This window comes from Schistocerca serialis, chromosome 2 (genome assembly GCF_023864345.2).
Source record: "Schistocerca serialis cubense isolate TAMUIC-IGC-003099 chromosome 2, iqSchSeri2.2, whole genome shotgun sequence".
Lineage (NCBI taxonomy): Eukaryota > Metazoa > Arthropoda > Insecta > Orthoptera > Acrididae > Schistocerca > Schistocerca serialis.
Window position 1 is genome coordinate 920,635,100 of NC_064639.1, and position 15,339 is coordinate 920,650,438.

Here is a 15,339-nt window from a genome sequence, read left to right on the forward strand (position 1 = left end):
TCTGAACACCTTATGGACATGAAACACAGCCCAACAGACATGAACAGCCAACTTGAAAATTCCCAAATGCAGGAACAGCTTCCTGCAAAAATTAATAATTGAAGCAAACCATAAAGTACAAAAAGCCATAGTAGAAAGAAAATAAATAATAAATGAATACACAGCTCTCTGCAATGGAACATTGTTCTCTGGCCTCAAAAGTACCAGACAACACCAAACCATAAGAGCACCCACCCACCAATGCTGCTGCCCCCCTCCCCCTCCCCTCCCCAACACACACACACACACACACACACACACACACACACACACACACACACACACACACACACACACAATTAAAAAAAAAAAAAGAATTCTTAAAATTTGTAAATGCTGTCTTAAAAACCCAAATTTATTTGTGCATAACTAGCAACGAGAATTTTTTTTGTTTAATTTCAGTAAAATGTGTGTGAGAAGTAAAGGAAAGAGAAAATTGGTTTTACTCAAAGTGCACCACCTCAAAAATTGTATTATAGTTGTTTTTTATCTATTATTGCCTATGCCAAGAATATTTTAGTTGATGAAGGCTTCCAATCTGGTGTTTTGAAAGATAATTTCATTTTTATAATGTCCGAAAGTTTGGAACAAAACAAAGACTGCTTGTAGTGATTAATGGAATATCAGTCACCAGCAGTCTATGCATTTTATTAGTTGTTACAGCCAAAGTAGGTGTAAAGTGTAAATTTATGTGCTGGAATGTTGGGGACCTCATAGCAGCCTGGTTTAGTATTTAGGTCTTCAGTTTTTACAGATGTGTGGTAGCATTATTTAGATGCTGGTGAAAACACATTAATCTTCATATTTTGTTACAACTTCAGTAAATATTTTTCAACTTGGTATCACATCTGACTGATCTGTGCTGCTGTATTAAATCAGTACACAAACCATTACATTTAAATATTTTATTTGTAGTGGGACCTGGAATATTCCCCCCCCCCCCCCTCCCCCCTCCATCCCCCCCCCTCTCTCTCTCTCTCTCTCTCTCTCTCTCTCTCTCTCTCTCTCTCACACACACACACACACACACACACACACACACACACACACACACACACACACCATTTTGGGCTCTGTGTATCGCATGAAAGACCTAATATTTGGATTGATTCCAAATACAAATTACACAAAAAAATTGAAAATATCTTCAGAAACACCAGAGAAAAGGGCATGGTGACTCTAAAGACAAAGACTTAAGATGATGATAATTAATATCTGACCATGAACTATGTTATTAGCTGGAAACTGTTTTTTCTGTGTTGAGAGAAGTCTATTTTGCTTTTAACACTTGTTAATTTTTGTGTTGTTTTTATTGTTTTTTACCATTGAAACAAATGTCTCATGTATGGCTTATGAAAGTAAATAATTAACTTTTGAGTTGCAACTGTAAGAATTGAGAGAATATACAAACAAGTTTTTCTGTTACAGTTTAAATTTGCACTAGTTGTGATGGGGAGGCCAACATTTATTGAACAGCCAGACTACTGCATAAATTTGCAGGATTTCAGGTGTCATCCAAACCAAGGTGAGCTATGCTCAGATAGTTTTTGTTTAACATAGACAAGCCTTTATGATGTATTATTTACTTGATACAGTTATCTTAATTAAAACTTAATCCTAGCATGGAAATTAGAAATATTAGGAGAGTTATTCCAAGAGAATGGATAGATGATTTTGTTTTATGGCAATAACTTGTATACTTTGGCTTCTGTCTGAATAGCAGGTCATTTTACCATATCTCATTTTCTCAAGTGTTAGTGTGATTATGATACACTAGTTCCATACTGTTACATTGGCCACTACTGCTCTTACAGATCTCTGTTTCGTATTGAAAGTAGTGTTACATATGAGTGCACAAGTTAGTTATCAGAGGCACTTTTTTGTAGAAAAGCCTCTTGAAGAGTGTTAAAACGTGCAGTCAATAGGCCAAAATACAAAGTGTTTCAATATCTCCCCAGTAAAGCCTTAGAGATGATAGCACAGAGTATTATTTTTAGTTCAGAAACATAGAATTTTGAACTCACCATTAATGACCTATGTGCACGAATGAGATCTGTTGTTTATGGAATGCAGCACACTGTAGCTAACTTCTAATTTGTTAGTTTTTCTTCTTGTAAGTCATAAATGTGCTTTATCAGTTGATTGTATTTGAAGTTATGGATCTAGCAACCACTATGAATTATTAGAGTAACTGACATTGTATTATGGTGAAGTGAGTGGATGAGGAAGATGTGTTTGTCACACATAATAAGCATTGGTTCTCTAACAAAACATATCAGTATCTCAATTGTTGTTGCATTTAATTGTCAACACCCTTGGAAGGAGGTTAGCCTTCGGGATGAAAAGTGTCGCATGAAAATACTGGGTCAAGAAAGCCCACATAACCGTTTTAAAGTTATTAAAAGAGTACACACTAAATGTGCAGTGGATTCTTCATCCAGTTGTCGTTAAATATTGTCAACAAAGGTTTTACCCTTAATATTTGAATTGTAATGGTTTGTTTGTAATAAAAAACACCATTTACATTGACGCTGCGTGAACCCATGCACGGGTAGACTTCTTGGGCTGAATGTATTTGCACATTAAAAAAGAAAGTCAATAGTATTTTGTGAAACACTAGGGATAAGACAGCTTATGGCTCATAGAAGTATGTACACAGTGACAGTATCTCTAATATTTGTACTCTTTTTAAAATTATTCTTTAAATGCGGACACAGTGAAAAGTATCCAGCATGTTGTAACATGAGATTATCTCTCACCTGCGACCATTCCCGGATCAATGGAAGATTTTCAACAGCAAAAAAAGTGGGAGAAATAGGCCATGGATAATCTGCTCACGGTTAACTGATAATTTACCATAGAAAGAAACCACCTCATTGGGCACAAAATCAGAAATTTAGGCTGAGAATTTATTTAAGAATGGGAAGGTGCACCAGGTTAATTTCATTACCTAGAAAATGAAGGTTATGTAGACATAGATGAAAGGGACAGTTATTTAACAAAGTTACTTAGCCAGTAGAGCAATATGTTGCAAGTACATAAGATGGGATAAGCACTGGCACTGTGCACAGACATACGATCAAGTAAGAGTCGGGCAATGAAATTTCATATCACGAAAACTATTCTCAGCAGCCCTAGAGCAAATTTTCAGGTCCCTAAAATCGGGAAAAAAAAGAAATATGTGCAAGACTAAAGTAACGTATAAGGCACAGATCAGAAAGAAAATAGTGCAAATTAATTACAAAGACATAGAACCAATTGATAATTGAAGACAGCAGGATGGACATCAAAGTAGTTAAACAGACTAGTAAAAATACCCTGGGTTACTTTTGGTAAACCGAGCAGAATTTCTGAAAATTCCGAATATGCCTGAAATGGAAAGACGACCGACCGTATGCATACCAGTTTTAACTTGTGACAGTGGGGTGTGGACTTCTAATGTGGAAACCATTCCAAAACCTGAAGGCTATTCAGCGGATGATGAAAGTGCAAATAAATTTTTGGGGATTAAGGGAAAGAAACAAATAACTTAGATAACAATCTAGAATGTAATGAAAATTAAATTCTAGTGGCCAGTGTGTGTAGTCAGCCAGTGATAGATTGGTAGACGTTATAAGAAATCATGCAGTTGCAGATGCAACACCTGTGCATGTAGATGAAGACCAAGAAGATTGGAGACACATGGAAGAGGCTTCTATTCATCATTGCAAATCAAATTGTTGTTACGATCTGCTGCAACCCATATTGAAAACAATAATAAAACACACTTGTAGGAATTATCTGGTAACTTTTCTGGGCAGTTATTATGTATTTCTCATGTCAGAAGCAATCGTATATCAAGTAGCTATACAGTGACTTAATTACTTGTGCCACAATAATTAAAATAGTAACATTGCTTCAAAGTTTGTTGAATGTCTTTAAAGTGTCCCAGTTTCCTGTGTGTCCAGGGGAATTCTCGCATCCAGTACTTACCAGTCTTTGATGAGCTGCTTCCTGGTGCGCCGTTTCTGAAGTCTTTGATTGCTTAGGTGGTTGTACAAGAACCTCAGTTGTTTTCAGGAAGCACTTCCTTAAGTCAAGTTTTGGGCTCTGCTGGCTGGTGTGTGAACAGGGAGGTGGGATTGGCCCTAGCTGCCGAAATCCTTCACTTGTACGAGTGTGATATTCCAGAAAGACAGTATGCTTTCTTCAGAGGTGTGGTGTGGAGACAACCTGGGACAGCCAAGTTTCATCAAGAGCTACATCCACAGTTCTAGAATGGCAAGAGTGATGCACACAGGGCAGGCATATTATGCTACCGACCAGCACAAGGCTAATGTGGGTGTTTTTACTATCTCTGGCCACAACCCTCGTGGGTCCCCCTGCGGGTCCGGGGTACGAATAGGCCCAAGGTATTCCTGCCTGTCGTAAGAGGCGACTAAAAGGAGTTTCAACCGTTTCGGCCTTCCATGTGATGGTCCCCCTTGGGGTTTGACCTCCATTTTTCAAAATTCTACAGAAGTACGAGCCTTTTGGGGAAGGACACCTTACGTGGTGTATCACTGGTCCTCAGTGCACTAAGACCTTGGCACCCAGCACTGTAACGGCGTTGTCACCATATCCACTATTCCTCAAATTGGGCCTAAACGCCTGATGGGTTGTACAAGTTACGCCCATAGTGCGTCCCCATCTGCACCTACGATCATGATGGACTTTCCATGGCACCCGAAATCCAGCACGGTAGCCAGCCCGTTGTGGTGGGGTCGTCATGTACCCTCTAGGTTGTAGCCCCCTGACAACACAGGGATCGTACTGCTGATACCTGAGCTGCACCCTCCCCATGTCGGCCAAGGAGTAGGTGCCCGTCTCCTTGGGGCATCAGGACTCCCGGCAACGGTCATCCTGCCAGGTGGCCCTTGCTGAGGCTGGGTGGCGCCCGTGGGGAGACGCCCTGGTCAGAGTGGGTGGTATCGGGGCGGACGTTTCGCAGATGAAACGTCAACACGTATCAGGTCGCTCTGCGGCCGAGTCTTTCAAAAGGAAAGGTACTGTCTCTGGTTCTCCTGCCCTTTCCCCCTTGGCCACTCCCTGGGAGGAGGGACAGGCCCACCGGCTTGGGGCGAAGTACTTCCCCCGCTATTTGGTGTGTTCTCGAACCGATGGGGGGACGTTCGCCACCTCCAAGCCCATGTTCTTTGTTCAGCACATCGAGGACATCTTCAGGGAAATCGAGGCTCTCAGTAAGATGCGTTCGGGGTCCGTTCTTATAAAGACCACCTCCGCCGCACAGTCGGCGGCGCTCCAGGCGTGCGACCGACTAGGGGACATCCCAGTGTCCATTGTCCCGCATCTGGCACTGAATAGGACACAGGGGGTTATTTTTCGTCGGGACCTCCTGCTGCAATCTGATGAGGAGCTCAGGGCCAACCTGGAGCGCCGAGGTGTGCATTTCGTCTGGGCAGTCCAGCGCGGCCCCAAAGACCGTCTCATCGACATCGGGGCCTTTATCCTCGCCTTCGAGGGGGACGTTCTCCCGGAGAAGGTAAAGGTGATGTGCTACCGGTGCGACTTGCGACCTTCCGTCCCGTCTCCTATGCGCTGTTTTCGGTGTTTGCACTTTGGGCACATGTCGTCACGGTGTGAGGCTGAGCCCCTTTGTGGCGACAGTGGACGTCCTCTTCGTGAGGAACATACATGCACCCCACCACCTCGGTGCGTTAATTGTCCTGGCATCCACTCACCTAGATCCTTAGACTGCCCCGCGTATCAGAAGGAGAAGAAGATTCAAGAACTCAAAACTTTGGATCGTCTCTCTCATTCTGAGGCCAGGAAGAAGTATGACCGCCTCTATCCCGTGACGTTGACCACTTCGTTTGCCTCAGTTGTGTCCACTCCTTCCACGGTATCCTCACCCCTATCCTGTCCCCCCTCCACCTCCTCCCCCCATCCGGGGTCTACCCCTCCCAAATCCCTCCCTTCCAAATCCTCCTCCCCCGCGGCCCCCACCCCCTCTGCCCCAGGGGCCACCCTTCCCCCCCCCCCCCCTCCCCCGCCTGAGAAGCAATCCTCTTCTCAGGCGTCCATCGGGGAAACGTTCCGGACCCCAGCTTCTGAGGTCCGGCGTTCCAAAACGGGCCCCGCGCGTGAGGACCTTCTTCGGGTCCAGCCCACCATCCCTGTGCCTCCTCGGACTTCCAAGAAGGCCTCCAAGAAGTAGTCTCTATCCCCCTCTCCATCCCGGTGCATTTCATCTGACGCTCCATCCGTGAGTCGCTGCTCCCGGCCGTCCTCAGTTTCGCCGGGACGCTCTGCTGCCAGGCGCTCAGCTGGCCTCTCGTCGGCAAATGATGATGCCCCTCCTACACAACCCGGGACAGCGGCCGCAGCTGGTGATGACTCAATGGAACAGGATCCGCCTCCCGCCGGTTGTAGCGTTGTTCCCTCGAAACCTGGCCCTCCGCGGCCGTCGAGGTGACCAGCTCTTCCCCCGTCTCGTTCCCCCTCTTTTTTGACTAGCGTTGGCCTTGTTACATTGGAACATAAGAGGTATTCAATCTAATCGGGAGGAATTACAACTGCTCCTTCGCCTGCACTGTCCGCTCGTCCTTGGTCTCCAGGAAACCAAGTTGCGCCCGACTGACCGTATTGCCTTTACCCACTATACCTCGGAGCGGTATGACCTCCCCCCTGTGGACGGCATCTCAGCTCATGGTGGGGTCATGCTGCTCGTTCGGGATGATGTCTGTTACCATCCCATCCCATTGACCACCCCACTCCAAGCAATAGCTGTCCGTATTACTCTTTCTGCTTTTACTTTTTCAGTTTGTACCATCTACACTCCATCGTCATCTGCAGTTAGTTGGGCTGACATGATGCACCTGATTGTTCAGCTTCCTCCGCCGTTTTTATTGTTTGGAGACTTCAATGCCCATCATCCCCTTTGGGGCTCTCCTGCATCCTGTCAAAGACGCTCACTCTTGGCGGATGTCTTCAACCATCTCAATCTCATCTGTCTCAATACTGGCGCCCCGACTTTCCTCTCGGAGTCTACTCATACCTACTCCCACTTGGACCTCTCAATCTGTTCTACCACTCTTGCCCGTCGGTTCGAGTGGTATGTCCTTTCTGACACCTATTCGAGCGACCACTTCTCCTGTGTCGTTCGTCTCCTGCACCACACCCCATCCCCACGTCCTTCGAGCTGGAACATACCGAAAGCTGACTGGGGACTTTACTCCTCCCTGTCGACCTTTCCAGACCACGATTTTCTCAGTTCTGACAGTCAGGTCGAATACCTCACGGCTGTTATCATCAATGCTGCTGAATGTTCCATTCCTCGTACTACCTCTTCTTCACGTCGCGTTTCCGTCCCCTGGTGGAATGAGGCTTGTAGAGACGCTATCCGTCCTCCACGACATGCTTTACACACCTTTCGCCGCCATCCTACGTTGGCGAATTGTATTGGATACAAACGACTCCGAGCGCAATGCCGTAGAGTCATCAAAGACAGCAGAAAAGCTTGTTGGGCCTCTTTCACCAGCTCCTTTAACAGTTTTACTCCCTCTTCTGTCATTTGGGGTGGTCTGCGCCGGCTGTCGGGCATTAAGGCCCACTCCTCGGTACCTGGCCTGACCTCAGGTAATGAGGTCCTTGTTGATCCTGTGGCTGTCTCCAACGCCTTCGGCCGGTTTTTCGCGGAGGTTTCAAGCTCCGCCCATTACCACCCTGCCTTCCTTCCCAGGAAAGAGGCAGAAGAGGCTCGGCGACCTTCCTTCCATTTGCTGAATCTGGAAACTTATAATGCCCCCTTTACTATGCGGGAATTCGAACGTGCGCTTGCACTGTCCCAGTCCTCTGCTCCGGGGCCAGATGCCATTCACGTTCAGATGCTGGCACACCTTTCTCCGGCGGGCAAAAACTTCCTTCTTCGTACCTACAATCGCGTCTGGACCGAAGGTCAGGTCCCCATGCGTTGGCGTGACGCCGTCGTTGTTCCTATACCCAAACCCGGGAAGGATAGACACCTTCCTTCTAGTTACCGCCCCATTTCTCTTACAATCTGTGTCTGTAAGGTGATGGAGCGCATGGTTAATGCTCGGTTAGTCTGGCTTCTTGAATCTCGACGGCTACTTACCAATGTCCAATGTGGCTTTCGTCGCCGCCGCTCCACTGTTGACCACCTTGTGACCTTGTCGACATTTATCATGAACAACTTTTTGCCAAGGTGCCAAACGGTAGCCGTGTTCTTCGGTTTGGAGAAGGCTTATGATACCTGTTGGAGAGGAGGTATCCTCCGCACTATGCACAGGTGGGGCCTACGCGGTTGCCTGCCCATTTTTATTGATTCCTTTTTAACAGACCGAAAGTTTAGGGTACGTGTGGGTTCCGTATTGTCCGAAGTCTTCCTCCAGTAGAACGGAGTGCCTCAGGGCTCCGTCTTGAGCGTAGCCCTTTTTGCCATCGCTATCAATCCAATTATGGATTGCATTCCACCTAATGTCTCAGGCTCTCTCTTTGTCGATGACTTCACGATCTACTGCAGTGCCCAGAGAACATGCCTCCTGGAGCACTGCCTTCAGCGTTGTCTAGGCAGCCTATACTCATGGAGTGTGGCAAATGGCTTCCGGTTCTCTGAACAGAAGACGGTTTGTATCAACTTTTGGCGATATAAAGCGTTCCTTCCGCCATCCTTACATCTCGGTCCCGTTGTTCTCCCATTCCTGGAAACAACTAAGTTTCTAGGGCTCACATTGGACAGGAAACTTGGTTGCTCTCTGCATGTCTCTTATTTGGCGGCCCGTTGTACACGTTCCCTTAATGTCCTCAGAGTTCTTAGTGGTTCATCTTGGGGAGCGGATCGCACTGTCCTGCTTCGCTTGTATCGGTCCATAGTCCGATCGAAGCTGGATTATGGGAGCTTCGTCTACTCGTCTGTTCGGCCATCCCTTTTACGCCGTCTCAACTCCATCCACCATCGGGGGTTACGTCTTGCGACCGGAGCCTTCTACACTAGTCGTCTGTTCGGCCATCCCTCTTACGCCGTCTCAACTCCATCCACCATCGGGGGTTACGTCTTGCGACCGGAGCCTTCTACACTAGTCCTGTCGAGAGTCTTTATGCTGAAGCTGCCGAATTACCATTGACCTACCGGCGCGACGTACTGCTGTGTCGGTATGCCTGCCGGCTGTTGTCAATGCCCGACCATCCCTCTTATCAGTCCTTCTTCGCCGATTCTCTCGACCGTCAGTACGGGTTGTATGTGTCTGCCCTGCTGCCCCCCAGAGTCCGCTTCCGTCGCCTGCTTCGACAATTGGATTTTGCCCTCCCTACCACCTTCAGAGAGGGTGAGAGCCCGACACCACCTTGGCTCCAGGCTCCGGTTCATATTTATCTCGACCTCAGCTCACTACCAAAGGAGGATACTCCGGCTGCAGTGTATTGCTCACGGTTTGTCGAATTTCGTGCTCGACTTGCTGGTCACACATTTATTTACACCGATGGCTCCAAAACTGACGATGGTGTCGGCTGTGCCTTTGTCGTCGGGGCCGCCACCTTTAAATACCGGCTCCTCGACCTATGTTCCAGCTTTACGGCCGAGCTTTTTGCTCTCCATCAGGCCGTTCAGTATGCCCGTCGCCACCGCCATTCGTTGTATGTACTCTGCTCTGACTCACTCAGTGCTCTACAGAGCCTTGGAGCTTCCTATCCGGTCCATCCCTTGGTTCAACGGATCCAGCAGTCCCTCCATTCTTTCGCTGATAATGGTTCTCCTGCCAGCTTTCTATGGGTTCCCGGACATGTAGGAGTGCCTGGGAATGAGGCTGCAGATGCTGCAGTCCTCCTGCCTCGGCCAGCGTCCCATTGTGTCCCGTCATCTGCCGTTCGTGGGGTTGTTTGTAAGATGCTTGTGTCGTCGTGGTTGGATGCTTGGTCATCCCTCCAAGGAAACAAGCTTCGGGCAGTAAAACCGCTCCCAACTGCTTGGACAACCTCCTCCCGACCATCTCGGCGAGAAGAGGTCCTTCTGACCAGGTTGCGGATTGGGCATTGCCGGTTTAGCCACCGCTACCTGCTCTCCGGTGACCCAGCCCCGCAGTGCCCTTGTGGTCATGTATTAACAGTGCGCCATGTTTTATTGTCGTGTCCCCGCTTTAGTCAATCTCGTGTTGTCCTGTCCCTGCCATCTACTTTACCAGATATTTTAGCTGATGACGCTCGAGCAGCTGCTCGTGTTCTGCGTTTTATAACTTTGACTGGCTTGTCCAAAGACATCTAACTTTTTTACTTACTTTATCTGCATCTTTGTCAGGACTTTCTGGTGTGTCCCCCTCCCCTTGAGTTTTACTAGATTCCATGTGCTCTAACAACTGTGACTGGGCGCTAATGACCTCAGTAGTTGAGCGCCCTTAAACCCCACAAAAAAAAAAAAAAAACACCTCATGTTGTTTCTGTGGTCTCACCACATTGTTTTTGCACGCACTTTCTACTTGGTATTTATGCAGTGTTTCTTATAAGTCAGCGTTCAGTGCTAAAGGACCACAAGATATTTAGGGGTTGTGCAGTGTTCCAGTGGAGTTCCTTCTCAAGGTAATTTGTAGGCTACTAATAGTCTTATTGTTCTTCAGGTGAAAAGCACATATCTGAGTCTTAAAAGTGTTTGGCATCAGCTGATCCCTCATGTAGTAGGCGAGTGCTTTAGCTTGATGCTTTCAAAGTGATTTGATGGTGTGATCATCTGCGTAAATAAAGCTTTGACTTCCTTCTGGTAGGGGCTGATCATTTGTATAGATATGGAATAAAGCTGGTGCCAGTGTGCTTCCTTGGGGCAGTCCATTTTTCTATCCTCCTTCACCTGCACCTTTCTCCACAGAGCTCTGTAAAAAAAACTTTGGTTCTGGTCCAGATGAAAATGTATTCTTTTGTGATGTAGATCTTCCTAAGCAGATGGCAATGGTCTGTAAACCTGCATCTGTAACTCCCTGTCTTTCAAAGCTGTCTTCTGCTTGCTGAGTCAGTTTCACTATTTGGGAAGTGGACTTCTTTCCTTCTCTGAATCAGGCATGTTGTGGAATCACGAGAGGATCAGTCTCCATCAGCCTCTGTAGGAATAATCTTTCTAGCACATTGTAAAGAGGGCACAAGAGAGAGATCGGCCTGTAGTTCTTTGTGCCATTCCTATCTTCGCCAGGCTTTGGGATAGCTATTACACTAGCTTTTCTCCAAATTTTTGGTATTCTGCTGGACTGGACACAATTGTTCATCAGTTATAGGAGCCAGCTCATGGCTGCAGGGGCAAGTTCTGTACCTGCTCTATTCGTAGATCACAGAGGCCAGCTGATTTGCTCGTCATAATTTTGTCCCAGGCATGTTACAGTTCAGCTACAATGAAAATGTGACACAGCTCACTGGTTTTGTAGCTTTTCTGCTTGATGATAGTTTCCTTTCTTATTTTTATGGTTGTGGTTGGCTTTCCATTTAACAGGAACTGATGAGCAATTTGGTTGGCTCCACATTAGAAAGAGAGTTCATTGGAAAGGGTCGTTGCTGAGGTGAGGTGACTGAGCAACTACTGTGCTTGCTTGCTGCTCCTGTTCTGTTATCATTTTCTTCTAATGCTCCTTCGTAGCATGGAAGAGGGAAGTGAGGATGCTTCATGCAGCCTAGAAAGTCTGTTCACTAAAATGGTCGTTTTCTGGACAGCGAAGAACAGTTATTTCACTAATTCGGTGAAGTGTTCATATTCTTTTGTGACTGGTGCAACTGTGCTGACCTTCTTGTCCAGCAGAGCTGAGAACTTAGTGCTGTCTGCCTCTGTAAAGGCTACCCCCTTGTGGTTTTATTTCTGTACATACTGATTTTGTGCACTGTTGTACGATGCAATCGCTCACGAACAGAAAGGCTGGTTTATATCAACATTGCCTGTTAAAGGAGGCGGGAAGCGTGCTGTCGTGTATGTGGGAATTATTGTGGACTTCTGCCCAAGACAACACTGCTTTGCCATTTTTGTCCCCTTGCAGGTAGCCCCATGCTTGATTGTGGCCAGTAATGTTTCCTATCACAATTAAACTCTTCTTATGTGGGAGTTCTTGGGTGGGCTGAAGGAGAACTCTGCGTCTGGTGATTTATACACGGAGATGATAATGAGATTGTTGAGTGCTCCAGAAATGATCTGATGTTCTCACCCATGTGATAAATGCTACTCACTTGGGCATCTCCATGCTGAGAGTGTGACCTTTCAGCAGCCTCACACTTCTGGCAACTTAGCTAATTGTGAGTTTCTTGTAAGCATAATTTGTCACATTTATTGCTTTTGCACAAATTGTGCTGCAGTTCTTTGGTAGAATGACATACCTGCAGTGTAAATAGAGATGAGCATTAACTTTTGCTTTAAAAAGTGCCTATTGGTATGTCTTGTCTTAAAGGATAACAATGCCTTTATGACTCAAGATGTATGCTGTCATCCAACCCATTCTCTTATTCAGTTTGTCCCATGAATAATTTTTTTCCCATTTTCATACAATATGTCTTATTTAGTTATATGATCTAACCTTCTAACACTGTTCCCATGTGTCACTTTACTGATCAGTGTTAACAGTTATGGTTATGTCATCATAATGTCATTTATGTTAGCCAGGAATGAACACACTTGGCTCACAATGAGCATTCTAACAAGTGGCTCATGAGCTACTCAGCTTGCAATTGTATCTGCACCTTAAAGCTTGTGATAAGCAATGACAGGTTTCATAACTACTAATGCCGAAGGACTGTTTGATGCCGAAGGACTGTTTGACTTTGCAATTCAGCGCTTACATTCTGCCATATTGAAGTGCCAATAGTGTTCTTTTACGTAACAATCCATTTAAGTACAGTTTGTTATAATAAAACTATATTGTATGTTGATGAATATAATATGAAATGATTTCTTTTGCAATATTATATTGACTCCCCTTGGTGCCAGGATCTTGATAAACTGTTGTCAACTAACATACATTCTGATGACATCATGGTCCAGCACACAATCAACAACTTATTGGCATCCCTAAGTATAATACTTTTCATCATCATCACACAGGATTTTCATTTCAGCCCTACACCAAGTAAAGTGAGTGCTGAGACAGTTTTCTTCAACAGTGCGAGTAGTTACTCATTCATGAGCCCTGCCTGTATTAAGGTGTAAATCCATCATAAATCACTTCACTGTCGGGTAGCACAGTGCACTAAGAAAGATGGAGGCAGGAGGATATAAAAAGTATGAAGCTGCTAAATGTGACAACTTTGAGTATCTAGTTGATATATATACGAAGACAGTAACTTGTTCTTTCGAGAAGATATGGGAAGCGTGCAAGGGATAAGACCCTGCAGTCACGCTATTCATCTGTGTCCTCGGTGGCTCAGATGGATAGAGCGTCTGCCATGTAAGCAGGAGATCCCGGGTGGTCGGGGCACACATTTTCAGCTGTCCACATCGAGGTATATCGACAACACCTGTCGGCAGCTGAGGTTGTCAGTTAGTCATCATTTATCTAGTTGATGTTGCACTTGGCTAGCACAGGTTGCTGCTGCTACGGTTGCAGGTTCGAATCCCGTCTCGGGCATGGATGTGTGTGATGTCCGTAGGTTAGTTAGGTTTAAGTAGTTCTAAGTCTAGGATACTGATGACCTCTGATGTTAACTCCCATAGTGCTTAGAGCCATTTGAACCATTTTAGCTGTTGCTTGCAATTAAATCCCACATATGGTGATTGATGTGCAACAAAATGCAGCCCCCCAACACATGGGCAAGTGCATTGAGGTGGGTGGGGGACTTTTTGAACATCTCTTGTAGGATGGATCAGTAATCTGCTCCATCATTATTTTTTCTGCTGCAGTGCCTACACAGTTTGCTAAGTACATGTCGAATCACCTCACACATTATGTGACATTCCTCTGGAATTGCTGTGTGTGTGTGTGTGTGTGTGTGTGTGTGTGTGTGTGTGTGTGTGTGTGTGTGTGTGTACGCGTGCGAGAGAGAGAGAGAGAGAGAGAACCCATGGTCTTCCAGTCACACCTTTACAAAGGAAATAGTATGTATTACATTATGCAATGGAGTTATAATATTGACTTTTCTATTTGACAGGAAACACTGCACCAATGCCTTGGCTTGGGCTAGAGCATGTAAACAAAGCTCCCAAACGATCTAGGTACAATTATCTGGAGAAGGCTATTAAAATCTACAACTGAGAAGTCCTAGGCTGTTTCTTGTACATACGTAATTTGGTTGCAAGGACTCCAAGAGAAAGCAACCTTTATTTGTAATGAAGAGGTATTTAAACCTCAGAAAGACTGAGTGGGATTGTGTTGTGAACAGACATTCAGTGACATTGGTGTGGTGAACTGTGTCTGCAGCAACAGTGATAAAATAACGAACTGTGTCATTTTGTCAGATGTGACAAGTACAGCGTTGTGTGATCAGGTAATAAAATTGTTGTGTTATTTCTTTGCCAATGACTATTCCTCATTCGTTATGAATGCTGCTTCCCGATAACTCAAGACACGGCTGTGTTGATTAATGAATAAATTATACACCAATTAAAATTTTTCCTTGCTTGTAGATACGAATTTTACGGTAAGAACATTTTTACAAGTCATTTTTCCCCCTTTATAACCCTGTGGTTCGTGTTCCTCATTGTTCTGCACTGTGGTGAATGTGACTGTCTGCTGTTTTGCTACAGTGGAAGAATGAAGAAAGCACCTGTGAATAATCCGGTTAAAATGTTTGTAAGTAATCTGTTTTTAAAGACAATAGTATGTTCTGTGAGGTTACCAGAGTTTGTGACAAGATTTAAGGATAGCATGTGGACAAAGACCAAGAGAAGTTCAGCAGCAAACTTTGTGGTATAACATAATTATACTAAATGCGCTATCAAAATTGTAAGTTCAGATGTTATGCACAGGAATTTTATTTCGTACTGTTTTAGTCGCTTTAAAGTAACCAATTCTAATAAATCAGTTTTGTGAAAGAAATTGTTTCGTGAATTGGGACTTAATTGTTGAGTAATGGATTAATAAAAAGAAAGTTATTTTTGGACCTGAAACAACTGTTACATTTTTTTCTTTGTATTTCCAGCAATTATTTTTAAGAGCAACAGTTTACCATGAAAATTATTTATTATTCATCTCATTTTAAATGTTTTATATGCATTAAGATAATTTTAATGCTTAATGCCATTACCCTTAAAAATAGTTTTATGCAAAATGAAGTGCCTCCATTTTGTGATTAAATTTTATATTAGTGAACGATTGCACTGGAATTGCTTCAATGAACTTTTTCCCCTAATTTGTA

The 15,339-nt window shown here is 45.0% G+C and overlaps 1 protein-coding gene across 1 annotated transcript in view; it reads left to right on the forward strand.

The window, feature by feature from the left end:
- The window catches only part of LOC126458288 (ubiquitin carboxyl-terminal hydrolase 7), a 216,205-nt gene extending 201,709 nt beyond the window's left edge, over window positions 1-14,496 (forward strand). Inside the window, exons 22-23 of the mRNA XM_050095228.1 lie at window positions 1,468-1,564; window positions 14,134-14,496. Of these exons, the coding sequence (XP_049951185.1) occupies window positions 1,468-1,564; window positions 14,134-14,237 (201 nt within the window). The 3' untranslated portion in view covers window positions 14,238-14,496. The remainder of the gene's footprint in view (window positions 1-1,467; window positions 1,565-14,133) is intronic.
- The last annotated feature ends 843 nt before the right edge of the window (window positions 14,497-15,339 follow it).